A 15,418-nucleotide genomic window follows, 5' to 3' on the forward strand; every position below is an offset into this window, starting at 1 on the left:
GGTCCTAGCCAATGTGATAAAGCAAGAAAAATGAAATTAAAATATGTATCAGAAAGGAAGAAATGAAATTCTGTGTTCACAGATCAAGAGTTGGTAAAAAGCTCCAAGAAAAAGTAAATTTACAAACTTCACAAGAGATAAGGCCAATACAACTAAAAATCAATTGTATTTAATTCTATACAATGAATAACTGAAAATTTAAAAAGCAGTACCATTTGCAATAGCATAAAAAATCAAGTAAGTAGATATAAATCTAGCAAAATATTTACAAGATCTATACCCTGAAAACTGCAAAACTTTATAAGAAACTAAAGCAAAGATCTGTGTAAATGAAGAGCTATACTGGAGTGAAAGACTCAATATTAAGTCTCAAGATTAAGGTATTGATTATCCACAAACTGATCTGTATATTCAACATAATCCCCTGACAAATTCCAGCAGGATATTTTGCACAAATCATTTAAGTTCATTCTAAAATGTATATGAAAATGCAAAGCATCTACAAATATCAATGCAACTTTGAAAACTATGAACAAAGTTTGGAAACTCATAATCCCTGTATCATAGCTGATCACAGAGCTACAATTAAACATTTTGGTATTAGCACAGAACAATGGGACAGAATAGTGTGTTTAGCAGTAGATCCACACATATTTGGACAACTTAATTTTGACAAAGTTGCAAGGAAAATTCCCTGTAGAAAGTATAATCTTTTCAACAAATAATACTACAATAACTAGATATGTATACGCAAAAGAATAAACTTTGTGCCATACATAAAAATTAAAACAAACCATCAACCTAAAGGTAAAATCCAAAACTATAAAATTTCAAAAAAGCACATTTTCCTTCATTTCTACTGTTAAGTAATATTCCATTATATGGATGTGCCACAGGTTTTATACACACAACATGAATGAACCTCAAACACGTTATGCTAAACCAAAGAATCCAGACTTAAAAGGCGACATACTGTATTTTCCAATATATGACATTCTGGAAAAGTAGTTGTCAAGGGCTGAGAGAAGAAGGCATTGACTTCAGTAGGCATAAATGAATTTTGGAGAGTGATGGAACTGTTCTTGACTGTGGTGCTGGTTATGCAACTACATGTCTGTCAACATTCACTGAACTAGACACCAATTCTTACTAAAGAGGTAAGAATTTCACTATATATAAATAGCAGGTCAATTTTTAAAGTTACTTTAAAATTAATCTTTTAAAAACTATATTCAAGGTACCATCTCAAGAATAAACACAAGGAGTCTAGAAACAGAACAGAGCAATTTCAAAAGAGAAAGTAAACAGAAAGAAAAATATGGAAAAAAAACCCTACTTTTAGAAGGGCAAGAAAGCAGAAAAAAATTACACACAGTGGAATCAAAAGGTAGGACAGCAATAACAAAAATATCAATAATTTTACGTGAGGCAACTGGTCTGAACCCACATTAAAAACAAAGAGTAGAATGGATTAAAAACAAAGTCCAGCTATATACTACTTATAAGAGCTATACCTAAATGTAAGCACACAAAAGGTTGAAAGTAAATGGATAAGATATACTAGACAAACATTAACGAAAAGAAAATTGGCATAGCTATATTAGAAATACAGACTATAAGACAAAATCCTAATAAGGAAGAAGCTCAGTACCTAGTATTGGGTTCAATTCACCAAAAGACATTATCATCATAAGATTATAATAGTATTAAGTGGGTACTATTTAATAAAATAAACCCAAGATATGTAAAGCAAAAACTGACTGAAGTACATAATAAACAATTTCATTTTAATGGAAATTTTAACAAAAATACTGAAAAAGCCAACAGTCAAAAATTTCTAAAGACATAGGAAATCTGAGAAATACAACTAACAAACTGAAATAATGGACAAATAAATAAATCCTGTGCCCAAGACGATTAAAGAATCCTCTACTCTTAGAGAAAGTAGAGAAAAAAAATTCTTTTCAGATACAGGTTAAACATTTACAAAAACCAATCATATACTATGCTATAGGGCAAGAATCAACAAATGTCACAGAACTGGTTCATTAGCCTATAATGCAATTAAGTTTTAAAGCTAACAATAAAAATAACTAAATTTAAAATCAGATACATGGAAATTTTAAATAATATTTTAAACAACCGACAAGTCAAGAAAGATATTATAACTCATATTAAAAATACTTAGACCAAAACAGTAATGTAACACTTCCTATCAAAACAGTGTATGCAACAAAAAAGTAGCCAAACAGGCAAAGCGGTAGCCTTAAATGCTTATATTTGAAAGTACAATCCAGTATAGGTACACATTTATCTCAACTTCCAGAACCAAACAATGCATAGTCGCCACCAACATATACTGAAGCATTCCCTTTAAAACTGGAAACAACAGAAGTACGCCCAGTATTAATGCTTCTACTCAACATCATATGAATTATCCTAGAGTCAGTGCATTAAAATAAGAAAAAAGAAATTAAATATGTAAGAATTGGGAAAAAAAAAAAAAAACAAAGCATTATTTCAGATGAAATGATTACTGAACGTAAAACTCCAAAAAATTTGCAGGTAAGTTTTTAGAAGAATGAGATTTTAGCCAAGAAGGCTTACTGTAAGATTAATTTTAAAACAAATAGAAAGCCAATTGTATTTCTATGTCCAACAGCAAATAGGAAATGGGTGAGAAAAGAAAAAAAGAGAAAGAAAAACCTTAAAAAATAAAAACAGTTGGCCAGGTACGGTGGCTCATACCTGTAATCCCAGCACTTTGGTAGGCAATGGAGGATAGATCACTTGACGTCAGGAATGTGAGACCAGTCTGGCCAACATGGTGAAACTCTGTCTCTACTAAAAACACAAAAATTACCTGGGTGTAGTGGCAGGAGCCTATAATCCCAGCTACTCAGGAAGCTGAGGCAGGAGAATCGTTTGAACCCGGGAGGCAGTGGTTGCAGTGAGCCAAGACTGCGCCACTGCACTCCAGCCTGGGTAACAGAGTGAAACTCCGTCGCAAAAAAAAAAAAAAAAAGTAAAAAAGACAGTTGTGGTTTACAATAAAAACAAAAAAAGTATAAAGTACCTAGAAATAAGTTTAACAGATGTACTTGATTGGTGTAGAAAGCTATAAAATTTTACTAGAAGATATTAAATAAATGGACAAAGAGCCCAAATTCATGAATAGGATGATTCAATACAATTAAGATGTCAATTCTTCCTAAATAGATCCAGAGAGTCAATGCAATTCCAGAGTTCAAACAGAGTTTTTCATGAAACTTAACAAGCTGTTTCTTATGTATGAGGAAGAGCCATGGTGCCCAAATTGTCAAGACACTGCTAAAGAAAAATGTGAGGGGACTTTCAAAACCAAATACCAAGTTTTAATATAAAGCCATAATAAGTAAGATAATATACTAATTGGTACAAGGTTAGACAAATTGACTACTGGAAAGAAATAGAAATTCCCAAAATAGACCTAGACATAGTTAATATATAAGAAAAGTGACTTTACTGGTCAATGAGAAAAGGAAAAACTATTCACTAATGATGTTGAGACAACTGGTTACTCAAAGGGAAAAAAACAAAATTAAATTCCTCCCTAAATTAGACCCCTCAATACTATATTTAAAAATCAATTACAAGAGCCACGCACAGTGGCTCACATCTGTAATTCCAACACTTTGGGAGGCTGAGGCAGGTAGATCACCTAAGGTCAGGAGTTCGAGACCAGCCTGACCAAGATGGTGAAACCCCGTCTCTACTAAAAATACAAAAACTAGCTGGGCGTGGTGGTGGGAGCCTGTAATCCCAGCTTCTCAGGAGGCTGAGGCAGGAGAATTGCTTGAACCCAGGAGGCAGAGGTTGTAGTGAGCAGAGATCGCACCATTGTACTCCAGCCCGGGCAACAGAGTGAGACTTTGTCCCCCCTCTCCAAAAAAAATCAATTACAAATGAATTAAAGAATTAACTGCAAAGAGCAAAACCTCAAAACTTTTAAAAGATGATACAAGAAAATATATTTCTGATTTAGGAAGGGTAAGATTTCTGTTATTAACAAGACACAAATGTACTAAAAACAAGAGAAAAGATTTCAAAACTCAACTACATTAAAAATACCAGATCTGGCTGGGCATGGTGGCTCACACCTGTAATCCCAGCACTTTGGGAGGCTGAGGTGGGAGGATCACCTGAGGTTAGGAGTTCGAGACTAGCCTGGCCAGCATGGTGAAACCCCGTCTCTACTAAAAATACAAAAATTAGCCAGGCATAGTGATGCACGCCTGTAAATCCCAGCTACTTGGGAAGCTGAGGTAGGAGAATCGCTTGAACCCAGGGGGTAGAGGTTGCAGTGGCCGAGATTGTGCCACTGCACCCCAGCCTGGGTAACAGAGCGAGACTCTGTCTAATATATATATATATATATATACACACACACACACCTGTCTCTTATACACATCTAGATGTGTATAAGAGACAGATTGCACTCCAGCCTGGGCAACAAAAGTGAAACTCTGTCTAATATATATATATATATATATTAGAAATCTATTCATTAAAAAGATACAAGAAAACAAAAGGAAAAGCCATGGAGTGGGAGAAGACACTTATAATGCAAAATAGAAAAAAGAACTCCCCCAATTCAATAAGAAACCATCGAATAGAAAATAGGCAAAAACATCATTAGTAATTTCAAAGAAATATAATGGCCAACAGACACATGAAAAAATGCAAAATCTTATCAGCAATTAGGAAAATGTCAATTAAGAGTACAGTTAGAAACTATTTCATATTCAATAACTGGCAAAACTTAAAAATCTGACAATATCAAGTATTGGAGAAAAGACTGAAAATGAAAACTGTATTAATTTTAAGTAGTATCTTTTAGTACAACTACTTTGTAAAACATTATGGCATTGCCTAAAAAACCTAAGGATGTACAGACCTCTACATCCCAATTCCACTCCTATGAAGTATATCAGAAGACATGTTTGAGAATGTTCATGGCTGTACTGCTGATAGTAGCCAAGAAGAAAAATGGAAGCAACCTAAATATCTACAGCAGAATGAATGAATTATAGTATATTCACATATCAGAATACAATACAGCAGTAAAACAATGAATTGTCATTAGACGTACGCATCAACATGGCTGAATCATAAAAACATAATGCTGAATAAAAACCAAGTCATAGGCCGGGTGCGGTGGCTCACGCCTGTAATCCCAGCACTTTGGGAGGCTGAGACGGGTGGATCATGAGGTCAGGAGATCGAGACCATCCTGGTTAACATGGTGAAACTCCCTCTCTACTAAAAATACAAAAAAATTAGCCGGGTGTGGTGACAGGTGCCTGTTGTCTCAGCTACTCAGGAGGCTGAGGCAGGAGAACGGTGTGAAACCGGGAGGCGGAGCTTGTAGTGAGCCGAGGTCACACCACTGCACTCTAGCCTGGGCAACAGAGTGAGACTCCATCTCAAAAAAAAACAAAAAAAAAAACAAAACAAAAAAAAACAAAACAAGTCATGGAAAATTACATTCAGTAGGATTCCATTCATAAAAAGGTTAAAACACCTTTAACGGATGCATACACAACCCCAATACCTAAATTCAGGATAGTAGTAACATCTGGGAGAAAGACGTAATCGTGAAAGAAAACGCAGGAAACATAAAAGTTATAGGGTATCTATAATGACAAGGTATGACTGTGGCTATTTCCCCATAATCTCACCAACAGGGCTATTTTGTCAAATTTTTCAAATTCTCCCAATCTGATAGGTGAAAAATGATAATTGAATATAATTTCAATTTGTACTATTATTATGCGTAAGGCTGATCAGGTCCAATTTTAGACCTCTTTGTATATCATCTGGTATGAACTATTAATATGTTCTCTACTAGACTGTTCTTTTTCTTATTGATTTTTAGAAGCTCACATACAACACAATAAATAAAATAAGTATTTTGTCTCCTATATAAATGACAATTATATTTTCCCAGTGCATTTTTTTTTAAAAAGGTATTTAAAATATTGGCTAATAGGAGAACAGCTATTCATTTAATTATTTTCTTTAAAAAGTATGCTAATTACTCTTTTATATTATACTCCAAGAATAAAACAGATTTACAAAGTAAGTCTTCCACTGACATGGTCCATAAACAGACCAAATAATTCTTGGAAGAAAGCTAGAAATTTTCAAAATTAGTGAGGTCCTACATATTTTTATGACCTGGGACATCAATTTTTATTGCTCAAGGACAACTTGTTGGCCCACAGGTAGGATAAACTATTGCCTTACACCTTAGGACATGAATTCTAAATTCTTTTACAATAACTGTATGAGAATAGGTTTTACTTATGCCTTTTCTTCATAAAATTAATACATTTTTATTTTTCTAAGTGACTTCACAGAACACTTCCAACTTACTAGATTGGCCATGTCCGTGTCTATAGTTTTAAAATTGGCCTTCTTATCCTAATTCCTCAAATAACCTACTCTCCACACTCTCCTCAAATCTCAAAATAAAATTTCTAAAAATTAGCTTGTTGAGCCAGCATGACCCAAATCATTACTAAAATTTCAGTATCTGAGTTTCAAAGGAAGAAAAGGAAATAGAGAAAAAAAAATCTTCCAGTTTCAAGACAAAATGTCTCAGAAGCAGTTCATTCTCATTGTTTCTTTTAACCATATCACAGTGCTATTTCAAATGTTCCATTCCATTTTTTTTTTGACATAAAGTGCCATAATATGGTAAGTCTGACTTTGAAATTATTTCAAATTTTACCTTCCTAAGAATATAAAACTACCGTTCATTAGCAACACTGTATCCCTTCAATTGCTTCAAAAGCTACTCCTGCTATTACCATCTTAAACTTTTTAAAAGGAAGACATCTGGCTTTCTGGATCATCTTGGAAAGTGGCACTGACAAAAAACTAAATAGACTCTCAAAGAAGTTTAGAAAAGCGCTATGTATAGGTACTTACCATATAACAAATTGAAATTTAATAAAAAAGAATTTATCCACAGGCATAAACAAAGCTAAGTTACAGTTGGTGAAGCAGAGCTGGTGTCTGACTTGATAGATTTCAAAGAATGTAAATCAGTAGACAAAAGGCCACTAGAATCGAAGGCCAGTCAAAGACAATTGTTTGGAAAACTATCATTTTAACTAGAAAAACTGAATGAAGGACTAAGAAGATAATATTCAAAATTACTCATTCAGTTGATACTTAGTACAAATTTTCTGGAAACATGCTTGTACTTGAGATAATATGAAACAGAGTCATGAAAGAGTAAGAAATACTAACAGTTGCTTTTTCAGGAATGTTTCTAATACAAAGGGTAAGTCCACTGGATTCAACAGCAAATTACTTGCCTGGCGTGGTGGCTCACGCCTGTAATCCCAGCACTTTGGGAGACCGAGGTGGGCGGACCACCTGAGGTCGGGAGTTGGAGATCAGCCTGACCAACATGGAGAAAGCCCCGTCTCTACTGAAAAACACAAAAAATTAGCCGGGCATGGTAGCGCATGCCTGTAATCCCAGTTACTTGGGAGGCTGGGGCAGGAGAATCATTTGAACGTGGGAGACAGAGGTTGCGGGGAGGTGGAGGTTGCGGTGAGCCGAGATCGTGCCATTGCACTCCAGCCTGAGCAACAAAGCGAAACTCCATCTCAAAAAAAAAAAAAAGTAAACTATTCATTTGTCATTGATATGCTTTCTATCAATATCAGGAAGAAGAAAATAGCTACTAGTGAGGAACAGACTTGCCCCTACTCCAACTCTAGCTGAATGGCTATCTCAACTATATAATGAGATTGAGCATAAAGAAAATGAGGCGAAATGTCTCAACAGTACAATTTCAAATGCCTTGGATTAATCCTCAATCCTCAGGAAAATATTTTAGATATAAGTATTCTCCCTCTCTACTTTATATGTGATTTTAAAAAATCAATAAAATCTTACAGAGAAACTATAAACACAAGATTCAAACCATTCATATAATTGTCTAATTTATGAAACTGAATAAGGAAACCTAATTGTCATATGATATTTCAACCAATAATATCATCATTCTTTCTATTCTTATTCAAACTTCATTCTTAATGATCCATTATATGACATAAGCAAATGCAGGCAGAACATTATCATGGAAACTAAAATAGTCTTTTAAGAAGGAAAATAAAATCTATGAAAGTGTATATTTTACAAGGCTTTGACTGATGTTTATTCCTCATGAGCACAGAAGAAAATGTTTAATACAGAATATTTGTACTTGGTCCTATTAATTCATAAACTCTCATATGCTATGCCATAAGAGAAAACTATACAAATTTCAATGTTTCTATGAATTGAGTGTGCCTTTCATCCCAAATTGACTGAGAAAGATAGAGAAGTATGTATTTTGGACTAACACACGTTACTTAGAATAATTTACTTAACAGGTATAGCTAATTTTACTATTATAACGTTTTCTCTCCTATAATCACATCAATGCTATTTTATTTAGTCAAAAGCTAAACATGAGGCATTCTGGCTGAGGTTTAGACTATTATTATGTAAAGTAATTCCTTTTTTTTTTTTTTTTTTTGAGACAAAGTTTTGCTCTTGTTGCCCAGGCTGGAACGCAATGGCGCGATCTTGGCTCCCCGCAACCTCCGCCTCCTGGGTTCAAGTGATTTTCCTGACTCCCAAGTAGCTGGGATTATAGGCATGCACCACTACACCCGGCTAATTTTGTATTTTTAGTACAGACTTTAGTAGGTTTCTCCATGTTGGTCAGGCTGGTCTCAAATTCCCGACCTCAGATGATTCGCCCGCCTCGGCCTCCCAAAGTGTTGGGATTACAGGCATGAGCCATCACACCCGGCCTAGCATTCACTTTTTTTTTTTTAAAGTGTTAATTTAAATTATCTCTTCTAAGAAAATTCAGTTTTACAGAAAATTAAAGGTAAGATATAAAAACCAAAAAATTTTCCCCTTACAAGTTTGTTAAAATGATGGCACATATTGAAATCCTCAAGTTCAATTTGATACATAAAGAACTACTTTTCTTTCAAGAGAAAGTACACGTAGTCACATTCTCAAAATCATACTAAAACTTAACCTTTTTAAAGACCAAAATGCTCTTTCAAAGGATCAGAATACCTGAAAACTGTTTAAAAGTCACTTACCTTTCAAACCTAGAGTTTGTAGCTGGAAGAGCCGACCAAGTTCATAAGGCAAAACCCGTAACAGATTGTTATTTAAAAGCAATTCCCTGTTTAAAAAAAAAAAAAAAAAAAAATTTAGTTTAATATACTAAGTTTTATTAACATCTGTATTTGCCATTAACGCTCCTTCTAACATACTATAAGTGATTGTTTATATTCAAGGCACATCTCTATGTGCTCATCCAAAAACACTGTACAATATAAAAGTACTATGAAATGTGTAATTGCCACTACTATTAACAATGTTTCTATTTCTATGATTTACTCATTCTCTAGCTCACATTAAAGTTGGAGGTGTAGGAACTGCATATCATTCTCAGGCTAAATCTACCCCCTTTTTTCTCACCAAAAATGCCTGTCAAATGCAAATGTGACAGATATCCTTACTATCTAACCAACAGATATCCTTGAACCCCATCTAATCAATAGAAAAAAGTACAAATTTTTACACAAACTTCAGGAATAAACTGTAATTAGTAGCCAATCACCTATACCTTAAGTAACTGAATACTAATCATATCAAAATACTAAGAAAACAAACCAAAAAATTAATAACAAGATTAATAAGAAACAGGTGAAGTATATTAAAGAAGACAAAAGAAAATGTGAAAAGATGAAAAAAACACTATGATCGACAATTACTGACATGAAACATAAATATTAAAATAAAGCATAGATAGTACAGACAAGAATAGGACAGCATAAGTAAGATCTAACTTTATGACTGTGAAATTTTGAGCAGACTATAGCAAAAAAATAGCACCCTCATTAGTGGATGACCAAAAGTAAAAAAAGCAAGTAAAGGAAAGTGAAGAACAAGATTTTAAAACAATGTTGAAGTTTAAACATGTGACGGCAATTTTTAAAAATTATTACTCAACAGATAATCACTGGAAACATTTAGATAAGATCTTAAGATTTCCTACAAAGTTTTTTTAGGATTTCTTTACGGAATTTTTAAAGAATCCCTAAAAATTAGAAATAAATCCATTTCATCAGGTTTTAAGGTTTCCTTAAGGAGTTGTATTATGAAATATAAATATACTTTGACTCAAATAATAGAGCTATGTTCTTATCAGTTGTATTCATCAGCAAAACTTCATTTTTCAAGTATTTCTGATCAGTCTTATCACATTGGATAATGAGACTTACTATTTTAGCCTCACCCCACCTCAAGTTTGTCAAGGAAACTGGTAATATAAGCACACTCTAATTCAGGACCCTCCAAATTTAAAGAAAGGAAAAGAAATGAGTAACGGAGGCCAACTCAAGCACTATGCTTAGACAGTTTATATAATTTGATAGTTACAACACACAAAAATCCTACTATAATTGAGTAACATCCCTAATTTTCTTAAATTTAGAATTTTATATAATGAGTCATGTCTGTATTACTTCCTCACCTGAGAGACACCATGTTTCCTAGTTCTGCTGGTAAACTTCTGAGTTTATTGGATGACAGATCCAGGTAAACCAGATTATGAAGCTTGGCAATATCAGGTGGAATGCGACTAAGGTAATTGTCATTTAGGTGCAGCGCTGTCAAGTGTGTCAATGACCAAAGTGATGTACTTAGGCTCCGCACTCTACCTAAAAGGCAAAATACTGAAGGGTAAAACCCCAGGCCCAAGATGACACCTAAACTACAAGGACTAAAAAGTGGTAAGAGAGGCTGCAAATACACATGGATATTGTATCTCTGACATTTTAGTTTTTCATTTAATGCATTTGATTGCTTCCAAACATGCCTGGCCCTCCTTTACGTTCATGCCACTTTCACATGACAACCACTCTTTCTCATGAACCTTCCATGTATTAAATGAGAAGTGGCAAAATGTGGAAACCCTTGGAGTTTAACTGAGTAGTTCTCAATCAGAGGCAATTTGGTTTCCTCAAAGGATTTGGAATGCCTGGAGACATTTTTGGTTGCCACAACTGAAGGGGTACTACTGCTATCTAGTGAGTAGAAGCCAGGAATGCTACTAAGTATCCTACAATGCACACAACAGCCCTCCACTATTATTCAGCTCAGTGTCAGTAGTGCCAAGGTTAAGAAACCCTGGATTAACTTAGTAAGATCGGCTCATATTCATTCTTTTGACTACCAATCATCCATCCACCCAGTTACCTTTTAGCTAAATGTGCAAGTAATTCTTGCTATTGACATTACAATGTAGGGTTTAACTCTTCCAAATGAATGCCTATTGGGGAAAAAATGGCATTTTATATATAATCTGTATTATACCAATTCATAAAAGAAAAATAATACTTATATTTTTAATAAACTTTAAATTTTGTAGTAATTTTAGATTCACAGAAAAGTTACCAAGATAACACAGAGAGTTCCTATATATCCCTCCTTCAGCTTCCCTAACATTAGAATCTGCATCATCACCATGGTACATTTGTCGAAACTAGGAAACCAACACTGGTGCATTACTACTAACTAAACTCTAGACTTTATTTGGATTTCACCAGTTTTTATACCTTTTTATTCCAGATTCAATGCAGGCTACCATTTTGCATTTAGTTACATCTCCTTAGTATCCTCTGGTCTATGACAGTTTCAGCCTTTACTTGTTTTACACGACAATGACAATTTTGAGTATTAATCAAGCTAGGTATTTTGCACAAGGTCCTTTAGCTTGAGTTTGTCTGATGTTTTTCTCATTATTAGACTGGAATTATGAGTTTTTAGGAATCACATTTTATTTTACCCAATCCCAAACAGGTAGTAAGGTCCTGGTAACATAGTTATTATAATTTATTAGAATAAATAGATAGCTTCCAGGTTTTCTCCTTTGCCGACACTGAGATAGGAGGATGGCAAAGATTTCAATTTGCAAAAATAATTACTCTGAAATAGCCGAAATGAAATCTATTATATCAAAGAACCTGGTTTTACTTAGAAACTAAACTCCCAATATCCTCAATTCCAGATGCCTGCTCAATGTAATTAATCTCAAAGAATGGAAACAAAGATATTCAGTCACATATAAAACAGATATATTAAACACCAGTATCTCAACATCTTGTAGCTTTTCAACTAGTCTGTCTAATTAAAAATGTACAACAAAAAATATAGCAATACTCAACTTTTTTATTACCACTATTACATGCCAGATTAAATGCTTCAGATTCCACTCACCCGAGATTTCTAATTCTGCCCAGTGAGATTTTTTCCCATTGGCTACCTCCTCTGCTGACATGATGGTATAAATTCTGCGAGGATCTGGAGGATCATATTTTTCCTTTGGCATCCCTATTAGTCTGTTTAAAAAAAGAAAAAAAAAAGGAGATCAACAATTATTACAGTCTTACTTTAAAAAAAGAGAAAATAAGATAGGGTGAACTCCTTTTCTCTCCCCATTACCAGTCTAGTAAGTCATTTTATACCACAAATTCTCACTTGCAGAAAAAGAAAACACACACATTATCTGCAGTATGCTAGGATCTTGCAGGAACTTATTATCAGATGCCTCAGGGAAAATGCAAATAAGCAACAGCACTGGACTTTGCAATGAACATCATGGTTGCTTCCTAACCCCTTCCCTTCATTTAGCTGTACTGCTTTCCCAAGTAGTAGTTTCCAGAATGGACTCTGACTAGTCTAATACAATCAGTAATTCTATTCTCCTTTCCTCAGTGATATTCAGATATCCCATGCCTAAGACAATCAGCACATGACATTCCCCTTGCCACAGAGATTTAGTTCAGGAGTATCTAATAATCACAAAACCGCAGAACTCTTTCTATGTTTATAGGAAAAGCAGGCTTCTCTCTCCTGCTGGTCATAAACAAAGAAGAATATAGCCCAAATTGCTGTTGGCAGCCATGCAACAACAATAAGGAAAGTCAGCCATGGAAGGCAGAGTCTGGAAAACAGAAAAACAAAGGCAGAGTCCTCACTGAATCACACCTGTAGCACACCCAAATGCTGGCCTTTTCTGATTCACAAGCCAATATAGTTCCCTTACTGTTTAAGCTAGTTTGAATTGTGTTTTCTGTTACTACTAATCAAAAGTGTCCTAATTATAATTAGTATGAGTACATATCTTAGTTTGCCTGGGTCAGTCTTGGTTTATATCTGTTGTTCTGAAGCAATTATTATTATCATCCCTTTTCATGCTCAAAAGAGTCCAATTTGGATGAGTTACATGGTCACCCTAATCAAAACTAGTATACTCATGTGTCGTTTAACAAAGATATGTTCTGAGAAATGCATTATTAGGCAATTCAAACATTGTTATGCAGCACAGGACTATACTGTGCCATCTTCCTGCTGTAACTGCCAAAATAATCACTGAACAATTATCAATGATGACCAGATAGACATAAAACTCACCAAATGTGCTATGTATGAAGTAGATGACAAATGGCTCTAAAAGTAACCTTATTCAACATAAGAAGTACTGCTTGGTAGTAGGCAGAAAATAAAATCCAGTTCATATCTAACAAGAATAGCAAATGACACAACGTCCTGAGCCTAAATTAAACTCCTGCATGCTTTCAATAAATTGCCACATAGTATTTATATTGGGTTCTTTGCTCATATTTTAACATATATACATACACCCCAAAACCAAGCGTCTGAATCGGGAACTGTTTGCAAGTAAAGTTTAGACCTTATATCCCAAATTGAAGAGTTGCTTTCAGGTCATCTGAAATTTGTTACATGTAGAGATTAATGAAATTTGTTACATATAGAGATTAAAGAAAAAAGAGATATTCTATCATGTAACAAGAAATCAAAACGCTAGTTTATAAGACTGCAATCAAAGTTTCCCATATTATCATTTTCTCTCACATTTCTAAAGGGAAAATAGTCATTCCTTTCCACTTACTTAAAGGAGCAGAGAGAAAGTTTTCCGTATCTGTTCATATGTTAACAGTAATTAGTTTCCAACTTTCCAGGTTAAGCTCTTCAACTCTAATCTTATCATACAATTTGGGCGATGCTAAGCCGTATTTTATTTTCCATAAATGTCTCAGAACTCCATATAGCACAAAGAATATGATCATTTTCTGCAGGAGAAGAAATTTGATTTCTACCATATTCAGCCTATATATAATACTTCTGAAAATAAAGTTTTTAGGTAACAAGGTTTTCAGAATTTCTGCTGTACACCATAAGGCACATGTGTCTCTTTGGGTACTTTTGTGTAATAATGTAAGAGTCTACAAAAAAATACAAGATTAAGCAAAGCCAAATCAAACAGTTCTAGATCCAAAGACGCACTACGTATTCCTTTACCTACAATGAAAATGGGTAAAACACCCTAAATTTGCAAAAATATATAGGTTTCACTAATTTTAGATCTTTTTTTTTTTTTTTTTTTTTTTTTTTGAGACTGAGTTTTGCTATGTCGCCCCAGGCTGGAGTGCAATGGCGCGATCTCGACTCACTGCAAACTCCGCCTCCCAGGTTCACGCGATTCTCCTGCCTCAGCCTCCTGAGTAGCTGGGGTTACAGGCGTGTGTCACCACGCCTAGCTAATTTTTGTATTTTTAATAGAGATGGGGATTTCACCATGTTGGTCAAACTGCTCTCGAACTCCTGACCTCGTGATCCACCCACCTTGGCCTCCCAAAGTGCTGGGATTACAGGTGTGAGCCACCACACCCGGCCCAATTTTAGATCATTTTTATAAAACACAGGGCATAGGATTAGAAGGCAATTTAATCTGTTTTAATCACAGCTCCCACTAGATGGGATGTTCCTTAAGGGGACTATGTTTCTGTGTGGAGACATATCCTTTTTATATCTCTATACAGTTTCCGCCACATAGGAAGCACTTAACATGTATTTGTGGAATGATCAATGATCATATGCTTTATAATCCTAAAATCTGCCGCCTTCCTCCCTCCCTACTCATCTCACAGCCAATTAACACCCAATGCTTTTCTAAAAATTGATACAAAGAAATGGTAATTCATCCACATGTTCAATTTTCCCAGATATTTTAAAAATCTAGATAGAAGATTAATAATTACCATCTTTTCTGGTGCTCCAATTCTAATCTCTAAAACAGATACTATATGGAACTACATTTCTGTTTTTTAATTCTGCATGTTTCAATCTTTGTAAGTCCATTAAAATGACAAAATCTCTTTAAAAAAAAAAAAAGCACTATAAAATGTTTACCAGTATCTATAATATGTAAAAACCAAAGTAAGATCAATACTGTCATATTAGGGGTCAGAGGTCTCTTTTG

At 34.5% G+C, this 15,418-nt stretch overlaps 1 protein-coding gene across 2 annotated transcripts in view; it reads right to left on the bottom strand.

The window, feature by feature from the left end:
• CNOT6L (CCR4-NOT transcription complex, subunit 6-like) overlaps positions 1-14,440 on the bottom strand; it is a 61,014-nt gene extending 46,574 nt beyond the window's left edge. Inside the window, exons 1-4 of one of the 2 annotated variants that reach the window (XM_011966220.1) lie at positions 14,421-14,440; positions 12,352-12,473; positions 10,607-10,793; positions 9,165-9,250 (exon numbers count right to left, since the gene is read on the bottom strand). In XM_011966220.1, the coding sequence (XP_011821610.1) occupies positions 9,165-9,250; positions 10,607-10,793; positions 12,352-12,463 (385 nt within the window). In that variant the 5' untranslated portion in view covers positions 12,464-12,473; positions 14,421-14,440. Of the gene's footprint in view, positions 1-9,164; positions 9,251-10,606; positions 10,794-12,351; positions 12,476-14,420 lie in introns of those variants that run through there. The other variant, XM_011966219.1, reaches the window with a different exon arrangement.
• Positions 14,441-15,418: the final 978 nt, after the last annotated feature.

This window comes from Mandrillus leucophaeus, unplaced genomic scaffold (assembly GCF_000951045.1).
Source record: "Mandrillus leucophaeus isolate KB7577 unplaced genomic scaffold, Mleu.le_1.0 Scaffold75, whole genome shotgun sequence".
NCBI classification, from domain to species: domain Eukaryota; kingdom Metazoa; phylum Chordata; class Mammalia; order Primates; family Cercopithecidae; genus Mandrillus; species Mandrillus leucophaeus.